The sequence below is a fragment of the Cyanistes caeruleus genome, chromosome 9 (assembly GCF_971803275.1).
Source record: "Cyanistes caeruleus chromosome 9, bCyaCae1.hap1.1, whole genome shotgun sequence".
In the NCBI taxonomy this organism is placed as follows: Eukaryota; Metazoa; Chordata; class Aves; order Passeriformes; family Paridae; genus Cyanistes; species Cyanistes caeruleus.
The window spans coordinates 34,199,506-34,213,739 of record NC_141709.1 but is presented as its reverse complement, the minus strand read 5'-3'; the positions used below and the strand labels follow the sequence as shown (position 1 = coordinate 34,213,739).

General features: G+C 54.2%; 1 protein-coding gene across 3 annotated transcripts in view; it reads left to right on the top strand.

Annotated features, from left to right (window-relative positions):
* The window catches only part of NEGR1 (neuronal growth regulator 1), a 171,374-nt gene that overhangs the window by 119,366 nt on the left and 37,774 nt on the right, over window positions 1-14,234 (top strand). For 2 of the 3 annotated variants that reach the window (XM_086841497.1, XM_086841499.1), the window contains exons 5-6: window positions 3,571-3,691; window positions 9,747-9,898. In XM_086841497.1, coding sequence (XP_086697623.1) covers window positions 3,571-3,691; window positions 9,747-9,898 — 273 coding nt within the window. The remainder of the gene's footprint in view (window positions 1-3,570; window positions 3,692-9,746; window positions 9,899-14,234) is intronic. The other variant, XM_086841498.1, reaches the window with a different exon arrangement.

Sequence of the window (14,234 nt, the reverse complement as noted above, 5' to 3'; positions counted from 1 at the left end):
AGAAAAACCTCTGGATGTGAGTCACAGGAGCCAGTGCTGCTGACAGACACAGATAATCACATCTTCCCTCTGTCATTTCATTTAACCGTTATTTAGGAGACCCAAAAATGACAAATACATTTGAAATTATTGGTTTTCCAGCAGGTTTCCTTGTTAACATCCCCGTTAGATTTCATTGCAGTGGCTCCTCCAGCCGTCGATTTGTCTGGATAATCCTGCCCTGGGAGCTGAGGGGGGCAGGATTATCCAGACACCCCTTCCCTCCTCCTGCAGCTTTCCCTGCCAGCCTTCCCTCCCTCCTGCTGCCCCACAGCTTCGGGCCAAGGGCTCCTCTCCTTGTTTATTGTTATTTATATTGTTATTTATATTGTTATTTATATTGTTATTTATATTGTTATTTATATTGTTATTTATATTGCTATTTATATTGTTATTTATATTTTTATTTATATTGTTATTTATATTTTTATTTATATTGTTATTTATATTGTTATTTATATTGTTATTTATATTGTTATTTATATTATTATTTATGAGGGGGTGCCCCACACCCCCCCTGACCCACGGAATCCCTTCCCACACACGGGGCTGAGGGAAAGCTGCAATCTCACTTGTCCCTTCACCTCCCTTCAGCCTCAGCTTCTTTTTAAGCAGATTTCTCCTCCCAGCTGTCTCTCCCCATTCCAGAGCAGCAGGGCTGGGCTGTGTGATTTCACCTGGAGCCGCTCACTCTTCCAGGTCTGATGGATTTTTGGCTCCCTAATCAGTGCTCCAGGAAAACGACATCACCCCACAGTTTGTCTTTAGACTGAAAGCCATAAAATAACCTGGCAGTGATAAATGCAAGAGATGGAGGCTCCAACAGTCTCCGCTCTGTGTTTCCGTGCCTGTATTAACCAGGGATTTCCTGGAGCAGGGAACATTGATTTCAGTTCTTATTCTGAACAAACAGAAGCTGAAATCCTCCTCAAAGGGAGATCTGAGAAAATCTCCTCCTCAGAAGTTTTCCAGCAGTTTCCAAAGCAGCAGCAGAGCCTGGAGTTGTTCTTTAGGGCTGGGATGCAGCTGGTGTCCCCTTCCAGCAGCAGTAAAATGCAGTTTTTTCTGCACCATCCCATCCTGAAACACACTGGCAGCGATGTTCTGCTGCTCAGCCATCCAACCAAAACCAAAACATCCCCAAAATGTCCCCAGAACACCCAGGGAAAGGTGAGCAGGCCCAGGGGGAAGCAGCAATAACCCGAGGGAAGGAGTGGGGATGTTTCAGGTGTCCCTGTGGTTTTTATGGAGTAACAAAAACAATCTGTGGTTTTCCTTATGCAGATTATGGAGAAGTGGTCGTGCAAATTGCTTGTACATTTATTATCCCCTTCCAACGTTAATGTTACTGGGTGAAAGCTAATGAAAGCTAATGAATTCCTGGGCTGGTTTGCTGTAATCACTGGGTGAGGCACTGGAGGCACAGGGTGAGTTTGCCAGCGTGTGAGCTGGATTTGGGGCAGTGATGGAAGAGGGAGAAGGGCTCTGCTGCAGCCCCAGGGGAAGCTCCCTCGCCCAGTTTGGTTCAGATCAGGACTTTGCTGAGCACTGGCTGTGTGTTTGCTGTCCCTGGCCTGGCAGCTGCATTCCCAGCACATTCCCTGCTGTGTTTGCCCAGCTCTGTGGAGCTCCAGGCACAGCCAGGCCAGCCCAGCTTTGGGATGGCTCCCAGGGGAGTGGCAGTGGCACTGCAGGGGACAGGCAGGCAGAGATAACGCTGCACGGGGCTTTAGCAGTGTTCACTCATTGAGTGTTTCAGATTTACAGCGCCATTGGATCGGGTTTGCTGGAATTACAGCATTATTCTGTATTATTCTGGAAATACAGAATTATTACAGCAATCCCTGGCTGCAGAGCTGAGCCAGCCGTGCCCATCCCACACCCAGCTGTGGCCCTGCTCCCAGGTGTGCAAACAGCCAGAATTCCCCGTGGCTCAGTGGGATATTCCCAGTGGGAAGCCTTTGCCTTCCCCACGGGGAGGGGTTTGCAGCTGGAGGAGCTGGGGGTGGCCGGGGCTCACTCAGCACTGTTGATCTGGGGCTGGCAGGAGCTTCCTGTGGCCACCTCCAGCTCTCCATCCTGGCCACAGCCCAAGCCAGCAGCTCCTGGGCTTTATTCCCAGCTTTTCTGGGAGCTCCTGGCGGGCTCAGGCTGAGCTGGGGTGGCCCAGGGACCCTTCAGCTCTCAGGAGGTTCAGCCTCAGCTCGTGAGGAGCTCCTGGACCGGCTCCGAGCTGGGGTGGGGAGCAGCAGCCCCAGCTGAGGGAGGCAGAGTGAGGCAGGCAGAGCTCCACGTGCCCATAAACACCTTCGAGCAACATCTGGAGAACTGCTCGGGAAAAAATAAACAGATTTTTATTTATAAGTTATGTGGTTTGGGTTTTACGGCGTTTTGATGATGCACATAAATTATTGTTTAAAACCAGAGAACGTAAAAAGTTCCAGGAGGAGGCAGTTGTTGCCTTTGATAATCTCTTTCCTGAGGAATTTGCTGTGTTTTACTTTCAGCTGGTGGTTCCTTTGGCTGGCAACTGGAAAACCTGACAGTTGCTTTTCATCTTTATTTGTGTCTGTAGTTCCAAGCTCAAAAAAGTTTATTACTATTTACAATGTTTGCTATTTAAAAAGACAAAATGCACTCACTGAAACAACTCCATGTGCAGTGGAAGGATGGGAAAGTCTCTCTTCTCTATATTTGTGGATACTCATCATCTTGGAGGTTTATTCCTCTAGTCTGAGATCCCAAAGGCCACCTGAGCTCTGGGGCTGGGGCTGTTTGCAGCTGCTGCAGGAGATAAGAGCTGCTGGCCCTGGGGATCTGCCAGTGCCAGGGGCTCCTGAGCCTCTCCCCGTGCTCAGAACCGAAATCCTGACGGGATTAAACACTGCTGGCAGCTGTGGCTGCCCTTGGGCCACTGCCCACAGCTGGGCTGGGCTCTGTCCACAGCTGGGCTGGGCTCTGTCCACAGCTGGGCTGGGCTCTGTCCACAGCTGGACTGGGCTCTGTCCACAGCTGGACCAGGCTCTCTGTCCACAGCTGGACCAGGCTCTGTCCGCAGCTGGGCTGGGCTCTCTGTCCACAGCTGGACTGGGCTCTGTCCACAGCTGGACCAGGCTCTCTGTCCACAGCTGGACTGGGCTCTGTCCACAGCTGGGCTGGGCTCTCTGTCCACAGCTGGACCAGGCTCTGTCCACAGCTGGACCAGGCTCTCTGCCCACAGCTGGGCTGGGCTCTGTCCACAGCTGGGCTGGGCTCTCTGTCCACAGCTGGGCTGGGCTCTCTGTCCACAGCTGGGCTGGGCTCTCTGTCCACAGCTGGGCTGGGCTCTGTCCACAGCTGGGCTGGGCTCTCTTCATGTCCCAGCTGGGATTTGACAGCAGGCACACGGAGCAGGACCTGCAGGGTGGGATCATTTCCCCACAAAGTGCTGCAGTGTGGCTCAGGCTGGAGAAAGGGGCCGAGAGCAGCAGTGGCCTGGGGTGACCTGCCTATCCAGATGCCAATGTCCGTTTCACAATTCTTATTTTTCAGTTGCCCCCACAATTCAGGAACTTAAATCCAGCGGTGTGATGCTTGGAGGGAACGGCCTGATCCGGTGTGAAGGTGCAGGAGTGCCTGCCCCGCTCTTTGAGTGGTACAAAGGAGAGAGGAAGTAAGTAGCCACTGCTCGCCCACCCCTCATGTGCCAGGGCTGCTGCCAGGCTGGGGCTGCCCTGGGGTGACCATTCCGAGCTCCAGCAGCTCCCTGAGCCCCAGCAGATTCCCGAGCTCCAGCAGCTCCCTGAGCCCCAGCAGCTCTTGAAACTCCATCAGCTCCCTGAGCCCCAGCAGATTCCCGAGCTCCATCAGATTCCCGAGCTCCAGCAGCATCCTGAGCTCCAGCAGCTCTTGAAACTCCATCAGCTCCCCGAGCTCCATCAGCTCCCTGAGCTCCATCAGCTCCCCGAGCTCCATCAGCTCCCTGAGCTCCAGCAGCTCCCTGAGCTCCAGCAGCTCCCTGAGCTCCATCAGCTCCCTGAGCTCCATCAGCTCCCCGAGCTCCAGCAGATTCCCGAGCTCCAGCAGCTCCCTGAGCTCCATCAGATTCCCGAGCTCCAGCAGCTCCCTGAGCTCCATCAGCTCCCTGAGCCCCAGCAGCTCCCCGAGCTCCATCAGCTCCCTGAGCTCCAGCAGCTCCCTGAGCTCCAGCAGATTCCCGAGCTCCATCAGCTCCCTGAGCTCCAGCAGCTCCCTGAGCTCCATCAGCTCCCTGAGCCCCAGCAGATTCCCGAGCTCCATCAGCTCCAGCAGCTCCCTGAGCTCCATCAGCTCCCCGAGCTCCATCAGCTCCCTGAGCCCCATCAGCTCCCCGAGCTCCATCAGCTCCCTCAGCTCCAGCAGCTCCCTGAGCTCCAGCAGCTCCCCGAGCTCCATCAGTGGTTGCTTGGAGCTGCCAGCTCCAGGAGCTGCCCCGTGGCCGCGGCTCCTGTTCTGTGAGAGAGGAAACTGCAAGAGCCTGGCATCCAAAGGTGCTGCAGGAATTGCAGCCTTTGAAGGGTGAGAGCCAGAAAGGCGCTGGGGAAATGTGCAGAGAGGGTTTTTGTTGAATTTGTGTCCCTCCCCTTTGGAGGGGGCTGTGGTGTGCCCTGGCCGTGTTCCCTGGGGCCAGCAGGGCTCTGGCAGGGCAGCTGCACCCCGAAAGCTGCCCGTGTGTGCTGCCTTTGTGTGCAGCCCCTGCCCTCCTGCCTGCTGGGGGCTGTGGCACAGCAGCAGCTCTGCAGGGGCACCTTCACCCCACAGGCAGCTCATCCAGCAGGGAGGTGTGTTTCTAGGTGTGTTTCTAGGTGTGTTTCTAGGTGTGTTTCTCCTGGACATTTTGGTTTACAGCTCTTGGCTTCTGCAGGAGCTCGTTTCTGTTGGGTTCACACGCTGGTGCAAAGCAGGTGGATATTGTCCCTTGTAACTGGGAAGCTTTGGGGATTTCCCAGCTCCCAAGTGCTGGGTTTTTCAGCTCGAACATCCCCTTAAACCTGGGAGCTGGCAGGAGAATATTAATGACCCTTTTTCACAGAAAGCCATCTGCCAGCTCCTTCCTCAGCTGCTCCCCTCCTGCAGCACGAGCTGCTGTCCTCTTCCCTCTTTGCTGGGCCATCACCTCCCACCGAATCCTAAAGCTTCCCTTGAGCTGCTCCTTCCTCTGTGCTCCGGGAATGTTTCTCCTCTGTTGGTGGAGTCCATCTGCAGCCCATTTCCACGGCTGCTCGTGCCCAGGCAGGGGCAGCTGCAGCACAGACACCCTTTCACATTTTGGGGATGTTTCAGAGCAGCTTTCGGCACTCTGGGTTCAGTGAGCAGCTCCCAGCTCGCTGATCACCTTCCTGTCCATAACAACTGACCCAGCTGCTCTCTGCTGAGCACCTTCAGTGCCACAGCAGCAGGAAAGGAGCAGCAGAATATTTCAGGACACCCAAGCTGTGCTTCTGCTCCTGTTTTGGCTGGTGTTTCACCTCAGCAGGAAAAGCTCTGTCCTGTTGGGTCTTGCTGCTCAAATACTGGGTTAAATCTAATGCTCCATCCTTTCAGGAGCTGGGCTTCGGTGACCCTTGGGGGTCCCTTGCAGCTCAGGGGATGCTGTGAGCAAAGGTGCTGGGGATCTCTGAGCCCCATCCCTTGCAGGAGAAACACCCATAGGTATTGGTTTGGGCTGGTTTGGACCCAGTGTCTCCCCTCTGCCTCTGGATGATGGGCAGCCAGCTCAGGGTGACCTTGGGCAGCTCAGGGTGAGCCTTGGGCAGCTCAGGGTGAGCCTTGGGCAGCTCAGGGTGAGCCTTGGCCAGCTCAGGGTGAGTTTTGGGCAGCTCAGGGTGACCTTGGGCAGCTCAGGGTGAGTTTTGGGCAGCTCAGGGTGAGTTTTGGGCAGATCAGGGTGAGTTTTGGGCAGCTCAGGGTGAGTTTTGGCCAGCTCAGGGTGAGTTTTGGCCAGCTCAGGGTGAGTTTTGGCCAGCTCAGGGTGAGTTTTGGGCAGCCCAGGGTGAGTTTTGGGCAGCTCAGGGTGACCTTGGGCAGCCCAGGGTGAGTTTTGGCCAGCTCAGGGTGAGTTTTGGGCAGCCCAGGGTGAGTTTTGGGCAGCTCAGGGTGACCTTGGGCAGCCCAGGGTGAGTTTTGGCCAGCTCAGGGTGAGTTTTGGGCAGCCCAGGGTGAGTTTTGGGCAGCTCAGGGTGAGTTTTGGGCAGCCCAGGCACTGCTTTGATGCAGAGCTGAGAAGGTTCAGCTCCCAGAGGGAGCTCACAGGAGCACCTCCAGTACCCTGCAGATAATTTGCAGCCGTGCTCAGGGCTGAGCTTACACCCTGGGAGTGCACACCCTCTGGGTTCTCTGCTAACACAACTCAGAGGGACACATTTTTATCAGAGGCTCTTGGACCGGGACTCCTCTTTCTTAGAAATCTGGATGGATATTTTATTTCAATGAATTAGCAGTGGGAGTTAGCCCTGAAATCGTAAGTGTGTGTGCAGTGTCTGAAACAAGGCTTTTGGGGGTGGAAACTGCTTTGTTGTTACTGAGATTAATGTAAATCCAAACCCACCATTCCCAGGCTCCAGGGATCACCTCATCATAAAATAACCATTAAAGCTAAACACAGAGGCAGTAACAGACTGCACTGAGTTAAAGTTATTGCTCTTTGAGGCAGAGAGGGCTAATTCTGCCTAATCACCGAGCTCCCAGGAGTTCTGCTCAATAACCTCCCCCAGGGTGGGGAGAGATGGAGAAAATTTGGGGGACAAGTTAATAAAAGCATCTTAAATTTGTGATAGAAACATCACATGGTTGGGTTGGAAGGGATCTTAAATCCCATCCCATTCTCACCTGCCCCTGTCCCGGGCTGCTCCCAGCCCCAGTGTCCAGCCTGGCCTGGGGCTCTGCCAGGGGTCCAGGGGCTCTGCCAGGGGTCCAGGGGCTCTGCCAGGGGTCCAGGGGACTGCCAGGGGTCCAGGGGCACTGCCAGGGGTCCAGGGGTCCAGGGGCACTGCCAGGGGTCCAGGGGACTGCCAGGGGCACTGCCAGGGGTCCAGGGGCTCTGCCAGGGGTCCAGGGGCTCTGCCAGGGGTCCAGAGGACTGCCAGGGGTCCAGGGGCATTGCCAGGGGCACTGCCAGGGGTCCAGAGGACTGCCAGGGGTCCAGGGGCTCTGCCAGGGGTCCAGGGGCACTGCCAGGGGTCCAGGGGCACTGCCAGGGGCTCTGCCAGGGGTCCAGGGGACTGCCAGGGGTCCAGGGGCTCTGCCAGGGGTCCAGGGGCACTGCCAGGGGTCCAGGGGCTCTGCCAGGGGTCCAGGGGCTCTGCCAGGGGTCCAGGGGCACTGCCAGGGATGGGCTGGTGGAAATGTGTGTGGCTTTGGAGACTGCTGAGGGCTCCCTGTGGAGAGCAGAACAGCTTCACTGTGCCAGCCCTGAACCCACATCTGCTCTCAGGCTGTGTTCTGGGTTACAGAAATTACATCTCAGACATTAAACAGCCACAGGGAAGGAGCCCAAAAGTCACCTAAATAAAATATTAAAATATTAATTCCCTTTTCCTTCTCAAAGCTTGAAATAACAGAAGTGATGATGGTGGCTCCATCACGGTGAGGTGGCAGCAAGGGCAGGCAGCCATGGCCACGCGTGGGAAACACCTCTGGAATGAGAAGGAGTTCGCTTTTCCCTTGGGAGAGGCACAAAGCAGGGGGAAGGAGGCTGCAGGGTGGCTGCACACACCCCAAAGTGCTGCTGCAGCCTGGGGGGCACAGCTGAGGCACAGAGAACGTGGTAAACCTGTGCTCAGTCCTGAGCAAGGAATTCCCCAGGAAAAGCAGCTGCACACCCACGGCCTCAGGGCAGCTCTGGCCAGCTGCTGCTCAGGGATTGCTCATGGATCTGCACATCTGGCCAGAGGTTTGCTCCAGGACATCCCAGCAGGGCTGCAGAGCGGGGACTGGGAGCACTGGAGGGGAAGGAGCTGGCAGCCCTGGGCAGCCAGGGAGGGCAGCAGGTCACAGCAGACACTCTCGGCTGTTTTGGGGCAGGTGTCACCTGAGACAGGGCATGGTGACAGCAAAAATCCCAACAAAATTTCCCCTGGGGGATAAAGGAGGTGAGGCAGGTGAAAATGGAGATGCTGTGGATCAAACTCTGGCTGTGGGCCAAAGGCGTGGAGCTGTTGGGAACAGCTGCTGCAAAGCACAGGATCCCAAACTGCTTTGGGCTGGAGACCTTAAATCCCACCCCAACCCCCCTGCCACGGCAGGGACACCTCCCCCTGCCCCTCCAGCCCCCAGAGCCACTGCAGGGATCCAGGGGCTGCTCTGGGCACCTGTGCATGGCAGCAGCACAGCAGAGGGCTTGGCAGTGAGGAACTCTTTTGGAATTTCCTGCAGGAGAGGCAGGAAACAGAGGGACAGCCACTGGTGGGTTTAGAGGAGAACATCCATGTGCCAAGGCTGAAGGCACAAGTTTCCACCTGACACAGAAGTGTTCTCTTTCTGGACAAAAAGGAGCAGAGTTCACCCCAAACCAGGCACTGCAATCCCATTTTTCCAGGTTTTCGTGCCCATGGGATGTGGCATGGAAGAGCAGGAACAGGAACTGCTGGGGAGGAGCAGCCCTGTGTGAGCAGAGCCTGCAGGGGTCTGATGGGAAGAGAGGCACTCCCAAAACAGTGAGCAGTGCTCAGTCCACAACCTGCACACGTGCAATTAATGACAGATTTGCCAAGGGTTTCAGACAGAACGGTAGATGATGGCATTAATTCCCAGGATATATGATTATATCCTCCAATATAGCAGACAAAAATTGTATTCTTAATCCAAAACTCTGCTCCTTATGGGAAATAGAAGGAATTATGAGTAATAACTGTAGTGAGTTTTTAATAACGCTGTTCCCCTTCTCGTCTCCTTGTTTGATCAGACGTGGTTTGCCTACAACAGCATCATTAGGGTTGGTTCTCCTGCTTTGTCCTGGTGCCCAGCACTGCCCCTGGCATGGCTTTGGGAGCAGTATCCAAACTCCTGCATTTTCCCTATGACTTTGGGGTAGGAAGCTCAAAGCTGGGTGAAAAGAGTCCTGTTTTGGCTTTCTCCTGATCCTGCCCAGGCTCAGCAGTGCTGCTGGAGCATTTTGTCCTGAATTGCAAGGCTCATTTGCAGCTCTAGAGTCCCATAAACGAAACCATGGTCACAATCCTGGCTCCTCATCCTCACCTGGCACCAGCCAGAGCTGTGCAAGCACACAGCAAACTGCAGGGGCTGAAAAACCCCTCTTACAAAGCCTTACCATGACCCCTTTCTGCCCCAGGGAGGGTGTTTCAGTTCCCACTTGGCTTTGCCCAGTTTAAAATCCCATCTCTGCATCCAGGAATTTCTGTGCCCTGCTCCTCCAGGCAGGAAGGGCCGTGGCTGTTTCTTGTCCCTCAGCTGCAGGACACATTTTTTTTATTTTTTAAAAAAAAATTTAAAAAATATTTTTAAATAAACAATTTTTTATTTATTTAAAAAGCACCCCCAGGGCTGGCCCTGGCCTCTCCAAAGTGCCAGGAATTGTGCTTGGCACAGGCACTGGCAGCTTGCAAAGAGCTCGTGGAGCTCCCAGGGCTGTCTGCAAAACCAGGCAAGAAAAGACAGCTATGAAAAAAAAAATAAAAAAGAAATCTCGGTTGTGGTACATGAGTTATAGACATTTTCTTTTTGCTTTCTAGACTGATCAATGGTCAACAAGGAATCACTATTAAAAATTATAGTACAAGATCCCTTCTTACTGTTACCAATGTGACAGAAGAGCACTTTGGCAACTATACTTGTGTCGCTGCCAACAAGCTAGGGACGACCAATGCCAGCCTGCCTCTCAACCGTAAGTAACGGGGACACAGCGTGGCAAATGCTGGGGGTCGGTTCTTCCCACCCCCCGTGGATTCCCCGGCCAAAGGAAGCTCGGAGCAGCCTGGGAAGGTCGCTGTGCTCGTCGGGACTCGCAGGTTCTGCGCTGGCGTGGCCGCTCCGTGCCGGGGCAGGCGCGGGGAGCCTGGCACCTGCTGGGGCTCAGGCACTTGTGGCTGTGCCAGGAACCCCAGCCCGTGGTGCACAGCTCCCCAAGGGAACACTCAAAGCAAGGGCAGAGATTTCCCAGCCCATTGCCAGGAATCCCTGAGCTGGAGAGCTGGGATGTGCCAGAGCTCTGGGCTCGCTTTGTCCCTGGGTGCAGAGAGGTGGAATCTCCTGGAAAGGACAGCGGGCAGTGTGAGAGGAGAAGCCTGGGGTGCCCAAAAGGCAAATTTACCCCAAAAGGGTCTCCAAGGTGCTGTTTGGGAGGTATTTTTGGCTGTGGCTTTTAGCACTTCCCTGCTGTTGGATGTTCAGCCATCTGCTGGTGGGTCCAAAGGTGTTGGTGGTGGAGCTGCTCTGTTCTGCTGCTGATAAAAGAGAGACAAAACTCAGGGTGTATCCCTCACATAAAGATATTCCTCACTCAGTGGAAATGCAGGGTTTCAGCTGCTTAAATCCCACAATTATTGCCTTTCTTCCGTGAAATTTCCTCCTGAACGCACTCCCCACGTGATGAGAGGTGTCAGGAGGTTCTGAATTCCTGCAGGGGAGATGTAACAGGCACAAAATAACAGGGAGCCTTTGCTGCCATTTATTTAATATTTGAGGGATCATTACCAAAGCGGGAACGACGTTACACTTATTTTAAACAGGAAATGCAAGTGGAAACAAAGGAATATTAAGGCAGAAGGAGCTGGAATTTGATGTATTTGCAATTCAGAGCAGGTAAAATGAAGGTCTGGCTTCATTGCAACAGAGCAGAGCTGAATCTGTCTCTGAGCTGCTGCCAGGATTTTTTCCATCTTAAACTGTGAGGTGCCTTGTAGCCACCCTTGAAAAGCACTTTGAGAGGCAGAGGCTGAAAATGTCACACAAGTACCAAGTGCATTGGTGCAAATCATAAAAATAGATGTTCTCCATCATGAAAGAGAGGGGACGTGGGAGGCAGAATGGTCTGAGAAAATACAAAAATCTGGGTCTGCTCCTGACCTCGGGAGGGAAATGGGGGATGTTGGCTCAGAGGTTTGACTCAAAGACCAAGCTGAAATGTCTTATTTTATACTGTGATTGCTTTAATCCAGTCAAAACAAGGAGAGCTGTCCTAAAGGTGGTGGAAATATCTGGATTTTGGTTGGGAACGAGGATCATTTGGTGAAGCTTTTTCCTTTGTTTGTAATTTAATATTATCTGGAAGCATTGTCCCTTTAAAAATAATAATAAAAAAAAAGACAAAAAAAGAGAAGTAACAATAATTCTCAGGGTAGCAACTCGTTAAGTGTGGACTCCTTAATCCTTGAGCGAGAATTTTCTGCTGTGAAAGTCGGGTTTCATTTTGCTGGCAGTGAGAGTGGACCATATGTGCTGGTTCAGGTATGTGCGAGGGAGCTGCGAGTTCTGCTCGGCTGCAGCGCTCAGGAACCAAATGCAGGGTTCACTGAAGTTCCATTTGTCACTCGAGGGGTGTTAAAATAGAATTGCTGCCTTATTCCAGGGCGTGCTGCAGGCTGTGGCTGCGCTGCTGTGACACCGGCGGTGCCCGGGGAGCAGCGGGAACTCGGGAACCCCAATCTGTGGGGAACCCCTGGGGTGTGCACAGACATGGGAGGGGAACCCCAAACCCCAGCAGGAGCAGCTCAGCCCCGGTGGGACCCTGTGCTGTGACCTGGGGGGATCCTGGGATCTCTCATCCCATGGGGAACCCCTGGGGTGTGCACAGACATGGGAGAGGAACCCCAAACCCCAAAAGAACCAGCTCAGCCCCGGTGGGACCCCGTGCTGTGACCCCTGAGCACAGGGCCCCCCATGGCCACTGGGGCTCCTTGGCCAGCACCCCTGGGCACTCAGTGGCCACTGGCTGCTCTCTGCTCTCAGGGTGGGCGTTTTCACAGTGATGCTGCAGCAGAGCTGGAAAACCTGGGGGTTCTTCTTTGTGCAGCCCCATGTAACAAACACCATGGGCACCATGGGCATCATGGACATCATGGACACCATGGGCATCATGGGCACCATGGGAATCATGGGCATCATGGGCATCAGGGACATCATGGGCATCATGGGCATCATGGGCATCAGGGACATCAGGGACATCAGGGACATCAGGGACATCATGGACATCAGGGACATCAGGGACATCATGGGCATCAGGGACATCATGGGCATCATGGGCATCAGGGACATCATGGGCATCATGGGCATCATGGGCATCATGGGCACCATGGGCATCATGGGCATCATGGGCATCATGGGCACCATGGGCACCATGGGCATCATGGGCATCATGGGCATCATGGGCATCATGGACACCATGGGCACCATGGGCATCATGGACATCATGGACATCATGGGCATCAGGGACATCATGGGCATCATGGGCATCATGGGCATCATGGACATCAGGGACATCATGGGCATCATGGGCATCAGGGACATCATGGGCATCATGGACATCATGGGCATCATGGACACCATGGGCATCATGGGCATCATGGGCACAGTGTCCACCACAGACCTACATGGCACAGCTGGGCACAGCTGGGGACCTTTCTCAGGGACAGCCCAGCCTCCATGACTGGGATCTGCATCCAAATCCCCAAAACCCCAGGAGAGAAGGCAAAGGATGATTCCCTTTCCCATGGAGAGGGCTCTGGCTCTCCGTGATCCACCAGGGAGCCCTGAGCTGGCAGAGAGCCACAGGGAGGGGAAAGGAAGGTCAGGATGAGGCTCAGGCTGCCCTGTGTGGGCTGAGGAGCACCAGGAGAACTTTCTGGGCTGTGGCTGCTCAGCCAGGGCCAGGGAAGAGCCCCGTGAGCTGGGGACACCCCCAGAGGGCACCCAGAGCCACGTGTGCCCTGGGGACAGGCAGCAGTGAGCACAGGGGAGTTGGTCCTGTCCCTGTCCCTGAGATCCAGTGGTTAATAATAAATCCAGCAGCTGGAAGAGAGGAAGTCACAGGCAGGGAAAACACAGGGAAGCAGTGGCTCCAAAGAATGAATAATCAATGGCAACTTGCTAATTATTCATGGCTGCGTCCTCTGGGTCCTCCAGCTGTGTTGGTTTTTGTGGGGAAGTGTTTGAAGTGGGGGATCCCTGATAAGGGACACCTCTCTTAAGAAAGCCTTGCAGTCCACAGGAAGCATCCTTGTCCTTTCCTAACAGAGAAATGCCAGAGAAATTGTTTTTTCCATGGCTGGTTCCATGATCCAGAGGTTTTACTGATGCCCAGGTTTATACAGAATCCTTGGATATGTTGCCAGTAACTGTGACAGAAACGTAAGTAACTGTGCAAAGCTGCCCAAGAGGCCGGCAGTGACATTTGGAAGGAGAAGGAGCCGTGTGAGAGGGATGTGGTGGTGTTTTCTGTGCTGATTTAATCCCACGAGGACTTCACTGAGCAAGCATCTCCTGCTTAGAGGCACACGTTTGGAATCCTGTCTCCAGCACTCCGGAGGCACCAGACCATGCCCTCAATTTCCATGTGCTGGTTCCTACACGGGCATTCCTAATTAAACTCGTGTGTTAATATTCCCAATCTGCCGGCCGTGTATGGGGAACGTCAGTAAAGTGAATATTCTGCCCCAGATGTGAATGGGCTCGCTGCAGGTGGCTCTCAGTGGCTCCCCAGCAGCAGCAGGAGCTGTGGGTGTTGGTGAGGGGCTCTGCAAAGGGGGACAGGGCCCTGCTGTGAAAATTTTGGGAATTGAGGGAATTGGGGGCACAGCCCTGCTGCTGCTCCCCGCTCCTGGCAGGTGTTGGACTCGCTCCCCGTGATCCAGAGAGAGCCTCCACACGGTGGGCACCTTATATCCTATATCTTATATCTTATATCCTGCTTCTTCCTCAGCTGGGTCCCTTTTCTGGTCCTTCTCTGTGTGTTTTGGCCAGGCTGCAGCCCTGGGGAAGGAGGGGGAGTGGGGTTTCTCTGCCAGCCCTGACCCCACAGCTCCCCGACCCCAGCCCGGCTGGGCCAGGCTCATCAGGAATTTACACCGCCTTCATTAATTACTGTGCCAGCACTGCCCTGTTCACAAAGCTCAGTGCCAGCCTGAAACTCAGCACTTTCATTTTATTGACTGAGAAACCACATCTCGCTGCCTTTGGATATGTGTCAGCTTCTGCTCGCTTTTAGCTCGCCGGCTTTGCCTGGC